The sequence below is a fragment of the Pagrus pagrus genome, assembly GCF_965226575.1.
Source record: "Pagrus pagrus genome assembly, chromosome: 8".
Classification (NCBI taxonomy): domain Eukaryota; kingdom Metazoa; phylum Chordata; class Actinopteri; order Spariformes; family Sparidae; genus Pagrus; species Pagrus pagrus.
Genome location: NC_140192.1, coordinates 30,981,429 through 31,006,359, shown reverse-complemented (window position 1 = coordinate 31,006,359; position 24,931 = coordinate 30,981,429). Strand labels below are relative to the sequence as shown.

The following is a 24,931-nucleotide window of genomic DNA, read 5'->3' as shown; positions in this document are numbered from 1 at the left end:
TCCTACAGAGGGAGACCTTTTTGTGAGATAATAAGATCTGTTTTTATAATCAGAAACACAAGTCTCGTTCAAGGAGAAGTCATGTAACAGCAGGATGAGAGGCTGGAGCACCACACACACCCCCGTATCCCCTCAATAGTTGTTCCCCTCTGTTTGTCATCAGGCCTTGTTGAAACTCGACGATACAAGTGTAGCCGAGGAGAGAGCCTGAAAATAGAACCCAGAGGAGGTCGAAAAGTCTAGTTTGCTCTCAGACCACTTGAATTACAAAATGCTGAAGGATAAAATTTTTATGGTTGGCCCCTCCACCTTTAAGAGTGGAATAGCCTCAGGAAATGTTCTTCTTTTTCTTCTTTTTTCTGCTAACTTTCAGGCATTTTAATTAGTTTACCAGTAAATATCAGTTATCAGTTGTTTCATTCCCCAAACATATAGCTATTACATGAGAGCCATGTGACTTTAACCAACCCAACATCCCTTGAAATTGCATTGATATGGATGATTCTGCAGCGTGCAATTTTCTCCTGGTGCCAATGCAGGAAGTTGTGTGCTCCATATGTAGTGACACAAAGTGATGTGGTGTGCCTCTTATACAAACATTATATTTCCCTGACCTTAACCATACCATAGCTCCCATGTGCAGATATCCCAGGAAAAAGGGAACAAGAAGGGGATGAGCAGACTGTACTTCCTCAGGAAGCTGAGATCCATCAATGTGTGCAGCAAGATGTTGGAGATCTTTTATCAGTCTGTGGTGGCCATTGTACTTTTCTTTGCTGAGGTTTGTTGGGGAAGCAGCATTGGAGCCAGTGACACCAATAGACTCAATAAACTCATTAAAAAGGCTAGCTCTGTGATTGGCTGTAAGCAGGACACTCTGGAGGCTGTGGTGGAGAGGAGGACACTGAAAAAACTGTTATCCATCATGGATATTACTCTCCACTCTCTCCACCTCACACTGGTCAGACAGCGGAGCACCTTCTCCAAAAGGCTGCTTCAGCTTAGCTGTCGTAACAACAGATACAGGAAATCTTTCCTGCCACAAACCATCACTACATACAATAACTCTCTCACCTCTGCCTGACAGAGAGATCTCTGATCTCTCTACTGTTTTAACTCCATTTATAACATGTTTACATCTGCACATTCTAGGTTCTTTTAAGTCTATTTATCTATTTATACTATTACCTGTGGTTCTGTTATTGCACACTCATATGCACATGTTGGTTCTGTTATTGCACATTCATAGGAATTATTTATTTCTTGTATAGTTGTATGGATTATTATTGTTTATAGTATAGTTTGCACTGCGAATATATATATATTGTATATATCTTGCTTTCTATTTCTGTTATGTGCAGACCCACTGCTGCTGTGACAAAATAATTTCCCAGTCGTCTGGGATCAATAAAGTCATTCTATTCTATTCTGTTCTATTCAAAAAATGTAAATGTTGTCATTAAACAGAATTGTGGGTATTGATCGAATCTCAGGTCTTATCTGGCAATGAGGTTGCTTTCATAACTCAGGCGGAATCAAGTCGTGAAGGAAACCCACAGGTTTAAATGTGCGATACTACTCAGAAGAACTGCTGAACCCTGGTGGAATATAACACCTTTGAAGACTAAAACCTTCCAGTTGCCTTTGACTACTTGAAATGCAGTGACTTTAATAGTCAGACAAATTCTTAGCTTTCCTTTATTTATACATTTGTTTCCTCAGGAACATGACTAGACTTAAAGTGTGGTATTTTGATGCTGCAGAAGTCTAGATACCAACAGCAGCACACAAATATATTGTCTGTCCAGGTGGGTCCATTTATTTTACTTTGAAATGATTCAAGACTCCCCAAGAAAATGTACACCCTAAACCTTGAAGCCATTTCAAAGAGCCCTTTGAATATATGACCTCAGTCCAGTTGAATATCAGTGCAAACACTCCTGCCTAATTTTAGACACCAATAACACTGAATATTTGTCATTGGGTATTAGTGCATGCTGCTAGCTGCTGAGCAAACAAATGTTCTCGCTAGTTTGCTGAAGGAAACAAATTCTGCGCTGAGCTACTTCAAGGTTGAGTGTAGCCAGGCCTGTTTCTTACTCACAAACACTGTACAATACCTGCTGTGCAGTCATTTCTTGATTAAAAGTGACTTAATTTCCATTTACTGTATATGGGTTTTCCAGCAGCCTGAGGCACAGTGAGCTTTATGTGTTTGTGTCCCAGTTCCCGTAGGGAGCCCTGGAACGTTTTCTGTTTACGGCTTTACTGTGATAACATTTTCCCCTCTGAATCACAGGCAGCGCTGTGTAGTGGTGCCACCTTTCCCCTGCCCACTAACAGGACACTCTCTGTCAGTTGGCTACACCGCCAGCTCCCACACTAAAGTCCCTTTGAAATACCAGTTTGTTTATTCTAGTGTACTAAATATGCAGTGTGCAGTTAAAGAAATGTCAGATTCACAGGATGGAAAGGCAGAATCTGTGTTGATGGCTCTGGCCGCTGTCATTTTTAGCTAAATCCTGCTGCTCCTTCAATTGTACCCGGTGTGTTTTCATGCAAAACTCCTAACACTCTGCTTTATTTCCTCCTCTTCTGGCTTTCTGTATCTTCATTTCCAATCTGGAATAGCCTTTAATGGAAGGTGACTCCTACAACTGCCCACCTTTATATTTCAGACTGCCTTCTTTTGAGGCCTTAAACACACCATATACATGGCTCTCTGCTCCCTGCAACACAGATTGAAATTTTCATGCCAATATTTCAGATCCTAAAATCCATCAAATCTAACTAAAAACTGACTTACTCATCTTGACGTTCTGTGACCCTTCTGCCCAACATACAGAGCCCACATATCCTGTATTCCAATTGTGCGAAATTTATATGATGTTACTGGCCCACACAGCCCATAATTATCTGTAAAAAACTGTGATTATTTTTGTGCAAATGTATGATATTTATTTATTGTTGTACAAAGTTATGAGTGTGAATGACTAAACACTGACACAATCCACTTTTCTTTTATTTCCCACAAATGATAACTTTATGGCTCCATGTAGCCAAGATGTAAGAGGCCAGTGAATCCAACATCCAGGATTCAAAACACACTCTCAGCATTCTATAAGTGACATCAAGAACAATATGACAACACCTTTATAATGAGCTTATATTTTGGGATTTCCAGGTTGTTACACTGACCCCCAAGAGGTATGGTGGCTCCTGAAGTGCAAAACAGACTGATAAAAAAATGAGCATTAGTGATGCGGACGCCTGAAAAATAACTGTCGGCTTCCATAGACTTCCCTTTGAACCTGCCACCCTCTGTTCGGAGCGCCGCCGAGGATCAGCTCAGCTCCCACACGGGCTCAACTGCCCTGCTGCCAATGATTTGGACTGTCTGCCTACTCCTTCTCCTCCAGGGGTCTGTGCTCTCCGGACAGTCACTGTCCCAGGCCCCAGAAAAAAAAGTTTTAACTTTTTGTATCAAAATATAAGGGGAGTTGTTGAACTCTTAAGTACATTTTGTGTACAGAATGGTTACTTTATTAAGAAAATTAGATTACATTTTGTTGAGCTAATATGTAATTATTGTTCATGGGTATCTGTTAATTGTTATAAAAGCCTGTGACTTAATGCAAATCATTTGATTACTTCTGAAAAATGCACTAAACTGCAAATAACGAAGGACAAATCATTACTTTATTAATACACTGCTATTAGTTACTTATTGTCTCCCTAAGGAAAGTGGTGCATCATACTGATTAGTCGTTACGACATGATTATTTACCATTAGTTAACAAGTTTGTGTCTGCCAATTAAAGGATAAGTCAACCTATGGTAAAGGACAGATAAGGTGGAGCATAGAAAACAGATATGCTGTTAGTTAAAGAACAAAAACACTTTGCAGCTACTCACAAAGAATTATAGTAGCTTCTAATACATAATGTTGTCCCATTATCCCCTCCTCATTTCCTTGAATAAAAAACATTTTTGTTGGTTACTGTCTTCCCCCTGGAGAAGGCTGCGTAGTGCTGTCCACAAGTGAACCCAAGCTGAGGCAGGTAGATGCCAACTTGCTCATTTTCTTGTCCTTGATATTGTTCCACAACTGAAAAAACCAACCTGACATGAAACAGACAAAGATGACAACACAGGCAAAAATGTTATCACATGCTCATTGTACCCACCATGCATTAAAGTGTAGCCTTTACTCACATTATTGCTAAGGAAAACACATCATATGTAGAAAACAAACAAACTGAAATTAAAATATTAATTTCAACATCTTGTATATAGGGCTAGGCTGTATAGCCTAAACATACTACTATACATGGGCAACATATCTATGCTGTCCTCACTAAAACTTGTTGTACTAAACATATTTTTCAGTTATATAGCTAGCTAAACATTATATTCTCCAGCATTGCATCCTCCAAAGAACAGGCAGTTTGTTGTGTTGTCAGGGTTTAATGAGGAAAATATGTCATTTTGTATAACTAAAAAAGGAAACACAAAAACACAAACAAATTAGTAAATTTGTATTATAATAATATCTCTAATACATCAATAAAGAAAAGACAACTGACGTAAATCAATGTAAGCTGGTGCTTTCAAGAATTTTCTTGTATGTAATAACATCAGAAAATACAGCAGTAAACATCATTTACACATGCACCAATGCTATAATTAGCAATATTAATGCATCTATATGAAGCGGACAACAACCCAACCATCATCAAAAACAATGTACTCAAACTCAGGAAATAGTTACATAAACATGGTAATATAACTGTAAATACTTTATAACTTACAGATGAAGCCCTTTTGATGGACTTTAATGGATTAATTAGATTGGCGCACTGAGATGCTTTCTCTATGAACCATCAAGCCCCCAGGTGGAGCGCCAGGCTCTGAAGCCAGTTGCTGTAATGGCCAAACTGTGTAACTACAACGTCATGTGATGCACTGCGGGCCCAAAAATACTAATTCCCATACGCCAATATTTTGAAAGAAGGGGCTGTAAAATTGTGGATACAATGAAATACTCAGTACCTAATCATTAAGTAATGAGATACTAGTAAGTAACTACTCCGTATAATGTCTCACTTCACTTGAAAGTACACAAGAAGAGTAACTGATGAGTAAGTAAAAAGGAATGAATGAGTTGTCACTAGTTCATGCCACTCAGTGGCTTGTTGATAGTTAATCAGGACCAACTCAGGAAGAAAGCGGTCAATGCCAATTCTGATATTGATGAACTAATCATGACCTAATGATTCATTAATATATTACCTCCCAGTCTGTTCACCAGTAACTCATCATTATCTACCATATAGTCCTCAAATCAGACTTATTGAGTTATTACTCATTAATGATCCGTTAAATATTAAGTAGTTCCTGATCTATTCCTTATTCGCTCCACAGTTACTACTCACATTTTTGTGTACCTTATTGTAAAGTGTTACATAAAAAATTCTAGAAACTAATGAGTACAAAGCCATTTTAACTTGCTATTAATAGTTCCCTGTGATGCTTTCTGCATTCATGTTCAAAATCTCACTTTAAAAAATAGCAGTTAATCCCACATATGCCCTTGTGTGCATGTTACACAGCAGGTAATACACTAGTCCCCTGATCAACAGGTGGTGGTGGCCAACGTATGCTGCAGCATGCCAATCAAGGCAGGGTAGAAGACGACTTGAAACATGAGTGTAAACAGTGCTGAATTTCACGTATATTAAAAAAGGAGGGTTTGCAAAGGTTTAATGAGGAAGAAAACCACACACAGTGCATTTTGGAGTAACACTGAATGTAAACATAACCTTTGTGACTTCTGGAACTTCTTTTTTCCTGTAAACTTCTGTTTACAAGAAAATGTCCACAGGGCAACTTTAAATCCACTTGATGCATACCTCAGCCTCTTTGTGGATGGGATATGTCCATCAGTACCCGCAGCACACCTGCTCATGCCAGACACACAATGGCCAGGTTATTGCTAGTTCTGTTAGCACTGTGGCCAGTTATTGCCGCTCTGTGCTCCCTGCTTTCATCACTCCTATTAGATGCTGTGGAGGAATGTGCAGGCCACAGCTTCCCTCTGCCCTGCTGCTTGGGCAGCAGCCAGCTCAAATCATGACTACCTTTTGTATGTGGCTGCAGGACAGCCACACCTGCAGCCTCCACATGCAGAACCAGCCAGCTTTTTTATGAACTTTTATTCATCCCAAGAGTTTAGGAGTTTGTGGAACTGCCTCATCCTTCTGATGAAAACCCATCAAACTGAAGCCTTGTTGAGGGAAGTAAAAGTAGTACTTTGGGACAAATACATCCAAACGTGCCTGCTTGGAACGGACTGATTGCTTGGCCTCTTGCATTCTTAAGAACTGCTCATCCAAACAATTTCACACTAGACACTCCGCTTTCTCGGTGCAGAAACCCACACAAACATTTTAGGGCCTCAGTGAGCTCTAATCCCTGTTTCAGTGTCTATGGATAAGCGTCAGAGTTTACATACATCAACAGTCTGAATGGAGGTGATGTTGCCCTGAAGCAAGCAGGCACACTTTGTACGTACGTGGAGTATCACCAAGAGTGGAAGCAGGGTTTACATTAGTGTCATATGCTGGCTAATGTAAGCCAGCCTTCAAGTATAGTAAAATATGAATAAATAGATATAGAATGTCCAGTGGGAAATGTGCCAAATAAATTAATGAATTAACAGAAAATTGGTGAACACCAGCCCAAACAGCACCTCACAGAAAAATATGGTGCACAGTAGGCTATAACAGCCTTAAAATAAAACTACACAAATATATGAAACAATATAACAGAGGTTTGCCTTCCTAACAATGCCCAGTAGAGAATTCCACTTACCTCAAAATAATATATCAAGAAATATAATAATAAGAGAGACTGGCCTTCTTAACATGATCAAATAATGACAGACTTAAAGCAACATTATGTAGAAATTGTCATTTTGTGTGATTTGGCGCCCCCCCACTGTTTCTGAGTGCGACACCACTGTGTTAAATACAAATCCCAGGTGTGTAACAGTTTGTCAGATGTAATGTAGGTGCTAACTACAAACAAAACTCATGACATCAGAACAATGTGATGTGGTGAAAACTTGTATGTTTCAGTGAACATGTATGTAACACTGTGATCCTACCCTCTCACTGAAGTTACATAGAGCAGCAACAAGAGGCAGAGACACCATTCACCTGTTACAAGACACTGTACCATCAACATGACTCTGATGCTGGTATTGAAGGTCAAAACGTTACATGTCACTTTAAAAGGAAAAACACACACACTTAAATAGCATATGAGCTGCAATTAAAAGTGTTATTGTGACGACCAGGACCTAGGGGAAACCCTGGCGCAACATGAAAATGAGACTCCCCTCTATCCATCTCCTAAGCACCACCAGCAGCGAAGCATTTTTAAAGGTTTCATTTAAAAACACATTTCGCACACAAACAAACATGCTGGTAGTCTGGTTGAGAGAGGAGAGCCCCCAGGAACTGGGAAGAGCCGGCCTTTAACTCCTGGCTTCAAGGCAGGAACCAATCAGCTCCATGGACAACCTTCAATCACTCAAACACACCTGCAACCAATCACACACACACTCACTCATTCACTCACTCACTCAAGTAACAGAGGGTTACAGAGAGACAAAACCTATACGACTTCTGGGGTCATAACAGTTATTCACATAACACTTTTTACGTTCAGCCACTAAATGTGGGATTCCATCATTCTCTTCCATTCACATCTCAACACCGCTGTTGTTCCTAACATCTGCCCCATCAACTGGTTGCCAGGTTGTTGCACTAGCTAATGTTAATGTTGCTAACACTAGCTAGCTAACATCAGGGTAGTGTATGTTGGGTGCATACGGTAGAATTCAGCCATTTTTACAACATTTCTTACCACAAACTGGCAACTACCAAGACTGTCGATGCTGATGAAACACATATGCCAAGTGATACTAACAGTGTTATACTATTGCCTCGCAAACCTTGTTAGAAGCTGGAACCAAATATCACAGTTCTTACACAGAGACAAACAACACAATAATTTGGACTGGTATGTATTTTTTAATTATTCATTCACAATCATAATAATGTTTTTAAGGAGAAGAGATACTTTTATTCTGCACCTTGCTACAAGCTCTGTATATGTATTGTTTTGTTTTGTTTTTTAAATGATTTGTCTACATAAAAATTTCATCAGCATGACCTTGAACATGTCAAACACACTCAAAGACTCTCGCTCAGGGAACCTTGGTAGACAAGTCTGGCTTATTTGACGTGTTTATCACTAAACCAGTAGTTATACCTCATGTGGAGGTCAGCACAAGACTGCTCAGGATGAAGAGCGCCTCCACAGCTGCACTATACTTTGTCACTGTATTTAATTTCATGGACATCAGGAGAGGCATTGTGATTGTTGTGCAAGCGTGCATGAAAAGGTATCTGTCCATTACGCAAGCAATTAAAGAACTTATGTAACGCAAGTAACAACATAATTGTCCGATTAGTAACTGTAATGTGATTAGGTACATTACATTGCGACTAAGAACAGTAATGCATTAAATTACTGCATTACAAATAAATGTAATGTGATCAAAAACCATTAGTTGAGAAATGAATATCAATGCGTAAACTGACGAACGTTAAAATGACCAACATGAAGGAAAGTTTTACAGTATACCTGTGGGCACCTGAGGGCCGATGTGCAGCTGCCCACTGCCTGTAATGGGCATCCAAATGCACCACACCTCATGACATAATCTGCTCACACTCATCTACGCGATCTAATACTCAGCTGGTGATCAGCTCTGACTACTCAGTATGAGTGTATACAGTATAGATAGTATGTGCACGGAGGAGAAAATGGGACCCATTCAGGGTAACGGCAGGATGAGTGATGACTGCAGCTTTTTAAGGACACTAGCATGAGGAATGTGGCTGAGACGTAACCTGTGGAGACGGTGTCATGAGGGGTGTAGCCTTCACACACATATAGTATGCACACATGCTCTCATACAGCTGATTCCTCACTGAACACTCATGTATACTGCATGTTGTTTGCCAAAGAACGTGAAATTGTCTTGAGGTGTTCTTATTAGTTCTTCTTCAACTGTATGTATCAACTGTAAACAGACAACCGGGCTAGAAAAGAAACACACCTGACAACGACTGTTGCAGTGCGGTTGTAGATCAAGAGATTTCAACTACCACCCCCTGTAACTCTGATCCGATCCTTACTGCAAAGTCATGTCATGCAATTTTTAATTTTAGTGGCGTATTAAAGCTGTTGATATGAATAGCTCAGTCAGTGTTAGAGGAATTAAAAGAACAATGATGCTGGGCTGTTTAAGACTACATACAGTATGTGCATGTCTGAAAGCAATACAATAGAAAGAAAGTGTTCTAGACTTCTGAACGGTTACATGCTGGCATTCCGACATCCCAAAATTCCGACATCCCAAAATTCCGACATACCGCCATTCCGACATGTCACCATTCCGACATACAGCTATTCCGACATGCGAACGTTCCGCCATTCCGACAAAGTTTCGTCCCGGCATTCCGACAAGACTAATACTAACCCAACTCATAACCCTAACCCTAACCTTAACCCTTTTAAAAGATGTGTCGGAATGGCAACACGTTTAAAAAATTTAAAAATACCGCCATTCCGACCTTAGGAGGAAAAATCTGTTGGAATGGTGGGACGTTTAATTAAAGGTATAAGTGTTGCCATTCCGAGAATTAGGGCCTCATGTCGGAATGGCGACATGTCGGAATGGCGGTTGCCCCCCCTTCTGAACATGCGAGTAGAAGTAAGTAGTTGAATGCTCTAAGCTAGGGTTTCTCAACGGGGGCGGTACCGCCCCCCAGTGGGCGCTCTAAACATTGTGGGGGGCGCTGGGAGCGTGAGGGGGGGCGCCAGTAAATTCTACTGAGCTACATGTTATGAGATCGGTGTGTGTCCTTTTAAGAGCGAGAGCGGTGTATGTGTGTGTGCGTGTGTGTGGACGAGAGAGGTGAGCGAGCGAGAGGAAAAAGTGTATCTTAACGTTCAGATATTGTTTCATAAAAATAAAGCTGCTGTCTGAGACGAAGAACCCGAGTCTGCTGCTTCCACTGCTGCGTAAAAGGGAAGACCGCGGTAATAAATAAATAAAGTGAGCCGCTGTTTGATTTTCGTTGCGCCCGAACTAGAGTAACTACGGTAGGCACGGTCCTTGAGCAAAGTGAAGGTCCTAAAAGATACATAAAGCCTGCGTGCTTTTACTGAAGAAATGTGAAGGTCCTAAAAGATACATAAAGCCTGCGTGCTTTTACTGAAGAAATGTGGAGAAAAATCACCTCCAAGATGAGTCAAGTTATATTAGTTATATTTTATATATTATATTATATATTATTAGTTATATTTCACTGCCGTAATGTAGAGAAAAATCAGATTAAAACCATCCTCATGATTAACTCCATTTACAGTATGCTGACCTTTGGCCTCATGTAAAATAAATTCCTTCATATATGTGATCCTCATTTCTTTTGCATATTGTTCCTGGTGTCTTACTCTACTTCTGGTATCATTTTGGTGGCATTGCACTGTAGCAATGTAGAGAAAAATCACTTTAAAATCCCACCCTCATGATTATCTCCATTTACAGTATGCTGACCTTTGACCTTACGTCACATCAGTTCCTTCATACATGTACTCCTCATTTCTTTTGCATATTGTTCCTGGGGTCTTACTCTACTTCTGGTATCATTTTGGTGACATTTTACTGTAGCAATATGGAGAAAGGGTCCCTAACAATATGCAAAAGAAAAGAAATGAGGAGCACATGTATGAAGGAATTGATGTGATGTAAGGTCAAAGTTCAGCATACTGTAAATGGAGTTAATCATGAGGGTGGTTTTAATCTGATTTTCCTCCATATTGCTACAGTAAAATGCCACCAAAATAATTCCAGAAGTAGAGTAGTATAGTTCCTAATCTTGAGACCTACAGACGGCCCAGTCCTCAGAGGACTGGGCCGTCTGTGGGTGCTTTGGCACGGTCCCACGGCAGCACCCGCTGCTCATTGAACGATACGTGCTTTCACGTCGGGGGGGGGGGGGGGGGGTCTTGTCGGGTGAATGGTGTCTCTTTCACGCCCACTCCGCCCTCCTTTTGCCAAATGCACCAAATCAGTCAATCACAAACTGCCGATTTCTACATACTGTTGCGTTAACAGCCCACTGTGGTTGCTCCAGACTGTCCCATTACTCCACTGCAAAAATAAAAAGTGATCCACTGATAGGGTTGGTAGCTAAATAAATGTAATGTAATGTAACAGAAGGAAAATTAGGAAAATTTGAACAAGAGCATCATCAAAATAATGCGACAATATACCTCAGGTATGTTCAGAAAATATCAATGAAATCAAGTAATTCACCTTTCTTATCTTGTGTAATAAGTCGATGAAATGAACCAACAACATTCACAACACAAGCTGTTTTCTGGGGACAGTTCACTGAAGTCTAGGTCAGGAGGGCTGACTGCAGTGATTTTTTTGCAATACAAGTTGTAGCTACAACAATACAATAGTGGAAGGAGACAGAGACATGGTGAGTTAAAGTTTTTTACTCTGAATTGCGTCACATAATCACCATCATTCATCTGCAGGAGCTGCCTGGCTCTGCTGCCGGGGACAGAGGCTGTTTTTCAGGCAGAAATGTGACAGAGTTGGTAGGACAGACAGGATGGCAGACACTTTTTCATGTATGGATGCAGTATTTCTTTCCTCATATAAGTTGCGTGTGGGACATTTCTCTTTCATTTGGTGAGTGAAGGATCTGTTTAGCTGTCAGACTGTGAACACATCAGACCGACAGGCCCCTGATCCATGCCTCCGGCTTTTCCATTCAGACAGACACCGTCTCGCCTGTCCCCTCTCTCTGCATCTGTAACTTTCACACAGACAGTGAGGCGGAGTATTAGCGCATGATTCCCGCACTGAAAGGGCAGTGTGAGTGGGGCTTCTTATCCACTCAGCACTGCTGTGGTCCTGTCTGGATTCCTGTTGTGTCTCTCTGTGGTTGATTGAGGTGTTACAGCACCGCTTTCTACTCGCTGTACACACTTCTTGTTTATGCTTTGGATTGCTTTGAAAGTGTATTTCTGAGTTGTTCAGCTGGATTTGCCCTTTTCCTTACCACATTTAAAGAAAACACAAACACTGAAAGGTCTCTCCTGACAACTATCATTACCAAACAGCAGCAGATTGGAGGCAAGGCAAGGAAAGTTAATTTGTATAGCACAATTTAGAGACAAGGCAACTCAAAGTGTTTTACAGGGGCATAAAAATTACATTAAAATACATAAAAAATGTCATTTTAAAAACAAGTAGGAAGACATCAAACAAAACATTAAAACAAGTTAAGAAATAGGAAATTGAGCTGAAATAGAATAGGTTTGAAGAAGATAATGGAGGATACTAGCTGCATTTGAAACAAGTGTTCATGCAAACAAGTTACCTTGTTAGAGGCCAGTAAGAAAACAGTTTTAAAACATTTTATAGGACTGACTCTTCAGGCTGGTAGTTGATGGCAGATATGGAGCTGAGAAAATAAACAGCGGGGCAACAGCGTGATGAATCGCGGACAACTCCTGACCTCCATGTGTTTTGGAAATGTTTGCCTGGCTGACAAACAATGGTTGGCACGAGGCCAGGCAGGAGGCTGCCAAACTGGCAACCTCTTCACCCCCCTCAACTCCCTCCTCCTCCCGCTCCTCCATCAGTGTCCGACACAGCGTGGCCAGTACACACATCCTGCCTTTGTGGGCCAGGAATGCCAAGAATTCAGACTTCTGCCCTCCTCCCTACTGCTGCCCAACAAGGTGCTCTCGCCCCACCTCTCCTCCCGTCTCACCCCCACAGCAGCGTCCCGGTGGTTTTACAGCCCAGCTGGCCGGGTGTCTGGGTGGCTGTGTGTGGTTTAAGGTTGTTCTCTTTCTGCACACAGTGACATCACTGCCTCAGTCTGGAGTGACAACACCTGCTCTCAGGAAGTGAGCTGTGTCCAGTGGGACTTTGAACCTCAAGGCCACAGGTTTGGTCTTAGCAACATACTCAAGTTTAATGAGGTTTTAGAGTGGGCTGTTGGCCACTAAAGTTAATCCTTTTTTAACTTTAAATCATCTTTAAATGTGACATCTTTAATGGCTGAAAGTGAGGAAAAGCTTACGAGACATCACGCCATTAAAATTCTTTATTGAAATCCACAAAACTACAACCACCTGCAACAAAATTTGATGGTGATAATAGTTCTCTCAATACTATAAATCAGTGGTTTGTGGCCCCCTAAAGCTGCTATATTTTTATGGGTCAAAGGACTGTATAATGTTGGAGTGATGAACACACAAAGTATTACCGAACTCTGCAGTTCCCTTCATCCCTCTTCATCTCTCTGAAGCGTTTGAGCATCTATCAGCTCTGTTTAAAAAGTATTTTCCGACCTGCAGTCAGCCCAGTCTCACACCAAAGCTTGTGATAGTCCCGCTGATCCATTATATTGTGTGTCGCTCAGGCATAAAAAGTACGCATGCGTATCAAGGTGCAGTACTGATTGGGGTAAGTGATAAAATTCTTATAGCGAAGAGGTTGGGGTAGATGAACTCCAGATTCAATGTAATTATTGATTAATCATTTAATTCAACATTCAACATTCATTATAAACCAGGTTTGTGCAGTGAAATGCTCACTGAAGTCCCTGTATCCTAGGCACAAGAAAACTTGGTAAGAGGATGAATAAATAGTATACATATACTGTATATATTTCAGACGGGCCGCAGAGGTTTAAGTCCGCAGTCTCACAGCTTGAGGAAAGAAGCTGCTGTGTAGTCTGGTGGTATAGCAGTGGATACTTCTGTATCACTTGCCAGATGCAGCACGGTGAACAGACTGTGGCTGGGATGGAGACATATCGCTTCACTGATGTTCTGTAGATGGGTACTAATGATGTTCTGGGCAGATTTAATCACCTGCTGTGTACGATCCCTGCTCGTTTGTGATGTTTTTCAGGTGTTTCCATTCCAAGATGTTCTCTATTGCTCTTCTGAAAAAGCTAAGAAGAACTTTAACTTTCTTAAGTTTCCTCAAGAAATACTGTTGTTTCTGAGCCTGCTTTACCAGGGTGGAGACGTGTGATGTACATGCAGGTTTTCTGTGATGCTGATTCACACCTGCTCCACCTCAGTTCCACCGATGTATACAGGAGTGTATGTCTTTGCTTATTTTTTCCTTAACTCAACAATCAGCTCCTTGGTTTTGCGATGGAGCAGTAGATTATTCTATGTGCACCACTCTGCAAGATTGTTGATTTCTTCCCGGTATGAACTCTCATCATTGTTTGAAATCCAGCTGATGATGGTGGCGCTGTTTGCAAACTTCTCACTTGGGCTCTCATGTCTGGGAGTACAGTCATGGATGTACAGCATGAACAGCAGGGGACTGAAAACATCCCAGGGGAGCTGTGGGGTTAAGCCCTACATTGAAGAGTGACTGACAACCAGTGTGGTCGGCAAAATGTGACACTGCCATAGTGAACTTGAAGGGTCTATTACACACTTTTGCATGGCACCTGGTTGGGTTACGTTAGCTGCCACTGCTCTTATAGCATCATTATTAGCTATAGCAGACAGCTATTTCCAGGTGGTCTGGTATCCTTCTAGATCTTTCAAACCCTCAGGCTGGGAATCCCTGCTATAAAGTCTGGTCTGTCTGTTCTGGGCAAAGGTTGATAGGTGTGTATATAGACACACAGATGTATTACCTGTTTTGCATCTACAGTTTGGGTAGTCTTTCAGCAGACTGTATAAACCATGTTTTTTGGAAACAAGGCGAGACCTTCAGCAGCCTTATCAAATGCGCCAAATTACATTTCCCATGTTTCATGACAGTGTGAGCCAACACTTAATGTTAGGACCTTCCTGCTCTCCAACAAAACACTTTTTAAGTGCCCCTGGGATGACAATGGGAATGCAGAGTTTTTCCGACCAATCATGGGAACCTGAGGATCGGCCTGTATTTCCTGGAATGCAGCCCATTAGGAAAGAGATGGAGGGAACACAGGATGTCCTGAGCACAGTGTCCCACAACACACTGCAGTGGAGAGGACAGAGCTTGGCTGGTTGGCCCGAGCTGGTGGAAGAGTTGTTCACAGGGATTTTCTCCACATCACCACTTCCCCTGTTGAATACGCTAGCGTGATGGAGTGGGATTCCCTACTCAGGTTTTCCATTACACCTGTCCTACCATTGTTTTCTCTCTTCATGTCAAATATGACCTGACCTGTCTAATAGCCCTGGGTATGTGTGGGAGGGTTAGGGTTACCCTCAAAGCCTAAAGTACATTATATCTAAATCAATATTGGGTTCCCTGGATATGTCAGTTACTATTAAAGATTTGTCTTGCATTAATTTTGACACATTGACATTTCTTCCTGAGGTCACATGCTCAGCAATTAGACAGTTTAAACAGTCTGTCACTATGTCATAACAACAAACCGGCCACCTCCTCCCTCTGGACACTCTCCAGTCATCTTGAGAGGAGAGCTGATGATATCACTGTGTGGGCGGGAGCATGTGTGTCTATAAGTACCAGCTCTGCACAGGGAAACCTCTCTATGAAGTAGAGTGGACCTGAGATACTGCAGGAGAGCAGGAAAGAACAGACGGGTGTACTTCTTAGTGCACAGACTCGGAACCGTGGATACATTTTTATACTGGAGCTGAAAAAAGACTTCTGTCCTCTAGGACTCTGGACAATCTATCTGGACAACTTCTTAGATCTACAATTCTTTCTTCCTTTTGAAGGTTTTAACAGTTCTGTCCTTTTGTCTGTCTGCTGTAGTCAGGATGCTTAGCCCTGTGACTTTGCAGCAGATCATTTTCACCTTCTTTGTACTCGGTTGCGCTGCAGTGATGGTGAGTTGCTGTTTCTTGTGTCCACTTGCTTTCTGTTTGATATATTTCATAGTATGTAGCTATTTTTGGATTAACAGCAATTTTATACATTTGATATTTATCTTTTAAAATCACATCTATCAACTGTTACACATGCTGACCTGCCCTCTGACCCTGTTCCTCAGGCAGCGGGCGACTGCCCAGCTGATTGCTCCTGCAACCCCTCGCCCCCCCTGTGCCAGCCGGGCGTCAGCTGGGTGACTGACCACTGTGGCTGCTGTAAAGTTTGTGCTCGCCAATTCAATGAGGACTGCAGTGCCACTGAACCTTGCGATCACATCAAGGGGCTGCGCTGCCATCTGGGGGCTGGAGGAGACCCTGAGAGAGGACTGTGTCGAGGTGAGGGGCGACAAGCAGGCTGAGCAAAGACACATTATTAAATTAAGCTAATAAGAATATATTAGTTTTTTGGATGGTGGGCATCTTCTTGAAAGTCAATCCTGCGCGTAGTGAAAAATTAAACATGAATAAAAGTCAAAAACACACCTACAGTATTGTGCCGAGAAAGTAGATCAGGGGTAAAAATCTAAGGGGTCACCAGATAACTAAAGGAATGAAAACAATAAATCTGTTGATTTTGTTTATATTCTTTTGACTTTTCTCTCAGTTCTACTGTTGTTCCTTGTGAAATACTGCATGACTTCATCTAGGCACAATCAGAGAAGAAAAGAAAATCACTCCCTGGGTGGACAGTTTACATGTCATGGGGAGTCACAAGTGGACATTCATTCATTTTAAGGGTGCCTGGGCCAAAAGGCTCCAAAACCGCAGAACTAGATAATGTCACTTAATAAGGAAAGGCCTCCAGTAAAAATCACATGGCAAAGAACCAATTATCATCAATGATTTACATATTTGTCATTTAAAGGAGCGCTCCAATGATTTTATGGATGCTGATCAGTTTACAACTAGGAGTACTACTGGGAAGTACGGCTCAGCCTGTGGAAACAGTTTTATAAGGTCTTTTGTGGTTCTGGAGGAGCTCTTAAAAGTTAGAGAAAATACCCCTGGTGATGTCATCAGGGTTATTTTTGGAGAATACAAAACTGTGTAAAATGCACAGGCAGGAAGGCTCTAATGAAAAAGGTGCTATGAGGTTGTATTATGGAAAGTGAAGGATCCAGTGGTTTAGCGACTGACCTATAGTAGGGACTGACAGATATTTCTGCCACTAATGTAGACCATTCTTGTTTAATATTGAATTGCAATACAAAATCACTGGCGTACCCCTTTAAGAAACATCATGAAATCTTCCCTTTGATAAAATATATTTCTTCGCTCAGTTTCATCCCACAGGCTTTAATGTATTAGTTTTGTTTGCGTACAAATGCAAGTTTCCTACTGTGTCCCTCTATGAAGGTCAAGTCTGTCCTCACAGCTCTGGTTCCTGTTATTTGTTGACAGCTGAGGCCCAGGGTTTGCCTTGCGAGTTCAGCGGCAGGGTGTACCAGCACGGCGAGGACTTCCAGCCCAACTGCCAGCACCAGTGCACGTGCATGGACGGAGTGGTGGGCTGCATGCCCCTCTGTCCTCACCAAGTGCCATTGCCCGACTGGCGCTGCTCGTGGCCGCGTCTGACTAGGCCCGAGGGCGGCTGCTGCGAGGAATGGGTGTGTGACGACGACAACCACATCAGTGAGGAGCCAGACGAGCTGACACACACCTCCCCGCCAGACAGCCAACCCCTTCCCAACCACATCAGTGTCCTACTGCAGGCCCAGCTGCAGCCTCGACACCCAGCTGCCACCAGAGGAGCCACATTCAGAGGTAAACATCACAGGGAATCTCAGCAATGCACTTCCTGATCCCCTCCACGAACACTAAAAATGGTCTGAAGTCAAAATCTTTGGAATATTTCCCATAATATTATACAAACACATGATTAAACAATTTCTATGAAAAATGGCTTGGAATCCATTTAAATATTTTGTACTATTTTTACCATATTTTTTTAATTACTTGATTAATACAACAACAAATTTACCCAAAATCACACTTGTCATTTAATATTTCAATCATCTTCAATCATAATCAACACCTAATATCAAAAAATAGCCCAGTTTTAACTGGTCATCTGTGCAATGGTGGTGGCAAAAAGTAAACAGGACTTAAATTAACATTGGATCGGGCATTGTGTCGAAAAACGCAGGTTTTCCTATTCATGTTCTCTGTTTTCCGTCCGGGCTGCAGGGAGTTCCACAAAAAAAAAGGCAGCAGCAAAAAAGTTGAAGTCGACTCAACTTTTGGTGAAATGCAGGCCGACATCACGTTGTGATGACCAATCACATAAACTGGTGATCAGCAGGACATGTTATTTAGCATGGATAAATACTGCAGAGGGACCACAACAGACATTTCTCAGTGTAGCGTTAAGTTTCACCTTCACTTTGGTTCGGTCTTGTCCCCGAGTTTAAAACACAGCGATGATCCGTCTCATCCTGGTTGTTTGCTGTTATTGATGTTGTAAACTTCTGCTTCAAGCGCTTGAGTAGTAGAACTGCTTACATCCTCCAATGCATTTACGTAATCAATTGCGTCGATTACGTTGACGTGTTGCACCAGCCCTAGTGATTATTGATATCTGGTGAAATCCATTACTCCAATGTTTCATTAGAAATTCATACTTTTCCGATTCCAGATGTTTCTTCTGTTTAGGCATCTCTTTAAAAAAACAAACAGCTACAATCGTAGATATTTAACCTAAGTGTCTTTTTCATTTTTTGATTTAGCCCTGCTGGTAACCTTGCTGGTGAAAAGGTTATGGCGCCATTCAAACTGTAGGACGTTATTTCCCTGGCAGCATGTATTTAAAAAGTTTATTCTAGAGAAAAAATCTGGGTTTTTCTCTCTAATATATATATTGTCAGCTTGTGAACAAGGCTCATATTTTGTCTTGAGAGTGAAAGCTCAAAGTACAACATTGAAACGGTCTAACCTCAGGGAAGAATGAGTGTACTATACTGCCAGTTAATATAATGGCAAGCTTCACATTAGATTTTCTGATATTTCTTTTGTGCAAATTCAATTCAATTCAATTCAGCTTTATTTACAAAGCGCATTTCATGCACAAGGCAGACTCAATGTGCTTCACAACAGGTGTACATAGTTATAGAAAAATCAATTAGAATCGAATAGAAAACAAGAAGAGTGCAAGTGCAAGTAAACAATCATATATGTCATCTTCAGCACATACACACTTAGACTCACACATGCGCACCCACTCACACAATCACATATGGATACATGCACACACACACATAAACACACAGTTCAACAGAATGCTGTTGAGAAAAGATAGGACACAAATGAAAAATTAATACTATAAAGGTCATGATTCATCCTTTGGGGACCATAAATGTCCAATGCTCACTTCATGAAAATGTGTCCCATGATTATTGAGAATGTGTAAAACAAAAAAAAAAGCCATTCTTTTTTACAAATACATCATAATGCTCAAAAGGTTGCTGGGATTTATTGTCCTCTTTGTAACTTATTGCCTTTTGTTTTGTTCGCTCTCCCACAGAGATGGCTTCATTCCCCATGTCTGAGGTGTTACTCGAACACAGCTGTTTCCCACAAACCACAGAATGGACCGAGTGTTCCACAACATGTGGGATGGGCATTTCAAGTCGAGTGACCAATAACAACCCAGACTGTCGGCTGGTCAGAGAAACCAGACTCTGCCAGATCCGGCATTGTGAGCTACAGCTTCCTGTAGCTACCAAGGTATGTTGAAAACATACCCATAAGGGAATTAAAGAATACTGTAAATGAACATAAAATATAAGTAGCATTTGAGATGCATTACATTGCAAACTCATTTCATTTTCTTTGAACAGTCCAATTAAATACCTCAGAGTTCTTGTGAATTTCACTTAGTATGGAAAATAAATGAATAAATAAAGCATGTTTGAAGTGGAGCTGTGTGATGTCAGTTTAATAGTGGCTCTGTTTCTGTCATCCAGAAGGGGAAGAAGTGTCAGCGAACTGTTCGGTCCAAGGAACCGGTCAGAATCACCTTCGCTGGTTGCTCAACAGCACAGTTGTACCGCCCTCGCAGCTGTGGGGCGTGCACTGATGACCGCTGCTGCACACCCTCCCTCTCTCGCACCGTGAGGCTTCGCTTCCACTGCTCTGATGGAGAGGGCTTCTACAGAAATGTCATGTGGATCCAGCGCTGCAGCTGCAGTACAAGCTGCCGTATACTCAGCGGGCCCTCCAGCCCTTCAGTCAGCCTCCACAACGACATCCATATCTTCAGGCACTGAGGCTGACTCATGATACTATATTTTTGGCCTGACACAGTGGGCAAAGACTCTCCCCTTCAAAGCAGACTGCCTCCCTGTGTGTCGGCTGGGTGAGCTGCTGCCACCCTCTCCTTAACCAGGCAATACACTCGCTTGCACTTTAAGCTTCCTGCCACAATGACATCAGTCTGTCCACATTATAGGTGTGTTACGTCTCTAGCACCAGGGCAGCACAGAGGACAACACACTGCAGTGTGCTGCTAAACTGTCGGCAGAGAGCTGTTACTGAAACTTATTTTATTTATTTGTATCTTTGTGTCCTCTCCACAGAGGGTGACAGTTTGTCACACAGAAGGTAGGTTGTTTAGACCAGTAACAGACATTAATGAGAAGTGATGGGAATTATGGACACGCATTTTGAATTAATGAGGAAGATAGTTGACATAAGACATATTCATTAGTGACTATAAGGACTGTGTTCATTTTTGCCATTTCTGTCCTTTGTGACACAATGTTTCCTACACGTGTGTGTGTGTGTGTGTGTGTGTGTGTGTGTGTGTGTGTAGGTGAAAGTGTATTGGTCTTTTTGAGGAACGACTAACTTTCACGAGAGAGAGTTTACAGTGAATGCCATGCAACTACAGTATATATTAAAGCATAGACTTCACTCTTAGCTGTGGAGTGGTAAATTCTAGGATCACCTCATTTTTCGGGGTGTGATTTTATTTTATGTTTTGTGTGTGTGTCCTTCACAGTGTACATACAATGCTTTATTTTGAGGGATGAAATGATGCTAAATATTTAAGACATGTCACATGTGTTCATTTGATGTTTTTGTGTCTTTAAACTCCTGTACATCAAATAAAAATGTATCAACCTGTAAAGTTTCTTATCTTCAGCTGTCAAAATGCAAATGCATAACCATAGCAAAAAAAAAAAAAAGAACTGGTTAGTCCAGTTAGACAAATATATCCAAGCCAAAGTCAACGAAACTACCCTGCACTCAACGTCACTTTTGCAAAGGCCAGCTTCTCTCGAAAGTGGCTTTTGCTTTGAATAATTCCCTCAGACTACAAAAGCCATGCACCTAACGGAGGAACCATTGATCAGTTAATCATCTTTTTCTGATGTTTTATTACCAATTTTTCCGCTTTTGTGTGGATTTTTTCAAATTACTATTCAAACTGAAGCTGCCGGAGTAAGAAGGGAGAGAAGAAAATGATAACAAGCCTACAGTCTACATCCATGCTAGTGGCTCTTTGAGCTTAATGCTAACTTCAGCATGCTAACATGTAACAAGGATGTTTAGCAATCGTAAGGTGTAACATGATCACCACCTTAGGTAAGCATGTTAGCATGGTAAAATCTGCTGATTAACACAGTACAGCTGAGGCTGATGGGCATGGTCATTAGTTCAACAAATGTGTGAACAAATTGACATTTTGACCTGACCAGCCATGATACATGCTGTGTACTCCAATTTATTGGTTTGGCCATCATCAGCCTCATGTGTTTTTTCATTTGTCTTCATATTCAGTGTCTTAGATTTCCACAGAGCTTCTCAGTACACATTTTGTGCCAGAGCTCTGTGGTCATGTTGCCTCGAGGCCTTACACAATGCTCAAGCTGGCTCTGAAGCACAAACATTACGATGGACCACTAGATTCCTCACCCTGGCCTCTGTCTCCTTATGAGAGAAGGGAGGAACACTTTGACCTCCTTACTGCCCCAGTCATAACAACTGCTGTGGGCTTCATCTCTACCAATTCTCCAGCCACCACTTACAACTGCACAGGAGATATTAGTGGTGGGATCATACTTGAGCCATTACCTTAATTGCTTGGTGGGTACACAGACATTCTGAGCTGAGGGTGGCGCTAGAGGAAAGATCTGGTGAGGTGTCAAATGTGGAGAGGGTTCATTCCTCAGGCAGTGTGAATGTGTTTAAAGACAAGAAAATTTGATACTTGAAGGTGTATCAGTTTTGGCTTCATGGTGGCCCTAAATATAAGGTTGATAAGAGTGAACAAAACCATCAGGATTCTTCATCAGGGGAGAATGAATATCTATGGCTAATGTGGTGGTGATCTGGTAATCTAAAAAGGTATATTTGTAAAAGAGGTGATGAGTTGAGACCCTTGAATGAAAGTGAACTGATTCTTTTCTAACTGTCTAACTGCAATCTCCACAGGGTGTCCTGCCAGAACAGTTGTGATGATGTCTGATAATGTCAGTCAAGGATTCACACACTTATTCTCATGCCACTCATTTATTCGTAGATTCTTGTTGTGAGAGCTTGAATGTCTGTATGTGGTTTATGTCAGAGAATCAAAGAAACATAGATGTGAATGAATTATATGCATGATTATTAAACATAAAATGTGGCATAAAAGACACAATATATAATATATAATATCAATATCACGAGATATCGATACAGTAAATGTATGCATTCATTTAACACAATGCAATCATTAAACACATCCCTGAAAGCTATGCACCCTGAAAAAACGTGCAACAACTGAGTGACGGTCCCTTAATCTCTGTCATTAATCATCCCGAGCGGACGGCAAAAAATAAACAATTGACTCTGACGACGCCGTCACACATTAATAAATGAACCGACGGCCCATGCAAATATGAACAAACCGCCACGTTAACATACGTCCTCAAAAATAAACAAAACAACTTACAGTCTCATGGACGCACAAAAAGTCCGAATGAAAGATGAATGAATGAATGAGTCCCGACTATGATCGTGTACTCCACTGCAACGGCTCCTCCGCTGCTCTCCCTCCGCAAGCAGCAACGATCGATCGCTCAGCCAGGTGATCAGCAACCTGATTGGTGCAGAAGTACCGCGGCATCACGTGAACACTACATGCTGATCATCAGCGAGCTGGGTGACCTTCTGTACAATATTCAAACCTTTTTCAGAAACCCAAGCATTCAAACATGCAGGATTATACTGTATAGCAATAAAGAGAAACGACCACCATCCCTGTCTTCTCTTCACTTCCTCTTTTGCTGCCGTGATAATTACTAAGGCCACTAGAGGTCACCGCCTAGTAAGAAACGGGTTGCTGATGGGAATACAGGTTGTCATAAGCTTCCTTACCAACACCCCCAAAGTAGTCTGGCTAACTTCAAGGCTAACTGAGCTAACAAGCTAAAGTCATGGATGAATAAACAGCATACAATTAGCTGCAGTTAGCAGTAACTCTGGAGATATGCTGCCCCTATTTGTTGGGCGTACAAATTCAACAGTGGCCACCTGTCAAAGATAACTTCAAGGTTAAATAGGGGGCTGCATATCACCACAATAACCACTAACGACTGCTAATTGTAACAGCTGTTAGCTAATTAGCTCAGTTAGCTGTCCAGCTAGCAGTCCAGACTGGGAGCTCGAAGTGGTTAAAGGTTACAGGCTTGGGCTCGCTGGTTAGCATGCTAACTTCAGTAGATATCTCTGCAATACAGTACATAGCCCAGACATTGTTAACATAAGAGTCAGAACTGTTATTTCTTCACAGACTGTTGTTGTGTTCATTTTTGAATGTTTTAAACAATGATTTAATGCTGTGTAGCCCACTACAATGGTGACTTTGTAACTTAAAAAAATGTCAGTGGCCACAGCCTCAGACACCATGTTTGTCAATGACCAACATGAAAAACAGTGGTTTCCAGTGCGATGGGTGACATAAATGAAACTTGCCTGAAAACCTAACTTGGGCTTGACAAAATCTTGGTTCGTTTTCCTTTTGGGATCATCTATTTTAAATTCAACTGACAATAGGTCAAATATCAGTATCCCTCTCTGCATCCTCCTTCAGACAAAGCTGAATTCTTCTTCCATCCAACTGACAGGCTGGAACCAAAAAGCACACATGGCATACCATCTCACCATGGAGACTTCCTAACTATTTGTTATTGCCACTGATGGCGCCACTGGTTCCCATTTGACTCGAACTGCTCAACATTACCCTTGATGACGATGTTTGTCTGCTTGGGCTGTTTGGTTGGAGTAAATTCAGGGAAATTACTCTTCCAGTAGAGCTGTTGTACATGAAAGCTGGTGTCCCATGACAACGTTTCAATGCTCATTTGTTTAGGAGCCATCCTGACATTTCAGTGAAATTCATGGCACAATGAGAACCAGAGGCTGGTGGATCTTAGAAAAATATTTTTACTGCAGTTTCTCCTGTTTAATTATAACGGTTAAAACGGTATAAAGGTTTGCAACTTATATTCGAGAGGTGTACTCCTGAGAGGATTACTCATTTTCTACACTAACACCACAAAATTCAGATAACACTTAGGTGCTTACCCTCATGAGAGAGAAAATAGAACCTCAGATGGAAGGATCTCTCCACATCACAGTGAGGGGGCTTCATAAAAGTGGGTATCTTGGCAGCCTGTCATACAATGATGCTCCACAGAGGTTTGTATTGACTGGGAACCCAGACTGGAAGTTACAGGTGTTATTCAGCCTCACAGAGAGCTGTGACTTTCAGCATAGCCTTGACAGAGGAACAGGAAATATGTCGGAAATCAACTGGCCCTCAGAGACTGGTGGAAGTTGGCCCAGGCTGCCACACCGACTGCAGAAAAGGAAATCCCTCCACCCCCACACCGCCATGTACTCTGACAAAGGA

The 24,931-nt window shown here is 41.7% G+C and overlaps 2 protein-coding genes across 2 annotated transcripts in view; one reads left to right on the top strand and one right to left on the bottom strand.

Annotated features, from left to right (window-relative positions):
- Positions 1-24,931, bottom strand: part of LOC311260752 (ectonucleoside triphosphate diphosphohydrolase 2-like) — a 247,215-nt gene that overhangs the window by 91,621 nt on the left and 130,663 nt on the right. The window lies entirely within an intron of this gene.
- Positions 15,711-21,147, top strand: ccn1l2 (cellular communication network factor 1, like 2). Its single transcript, XM_084359096.1, has 5 exons — positions 15,711-15,990; positions 16,155-16,368; positions 17,434-17,796; positions 19,553-19,755; positions 19,995-21,147. The coding sequence occupies exons 1-5, from the start codon at positions 15,922-15,924 to the stop codon at positions 20,295-20,297; spliced, it is 1,152 nt and encodes a 383-aa protein (XP_084215222.1). The 5' UTR covers positions 15,711-15,921; the 3' UTR covers positions 20,298-21,147.

Coding starts and splice junctions, on each gene's coding strand:
- ccn1l2 (XM_084359096.1), top strand. CDS start 15,922: ATGCTTAGCCCTGTGACTTTGCAGCAGATCATTTTCACCTTCTTTGTA. Junction 15,991..16,154: donor TCGGTTGCGCTGCAGTGATG/GTGAGTTGCTGT, acceptor CCTGTTCCTCAG/GCAGCGGGCGACTGCCCAGC. Junction 17,797..19,552: donor CAGAGGAGCCACATTCAGAG/GTAAACATCACA, acceptor GCTCTCCCACAG/AGATGGCTTCATTCCCCATG.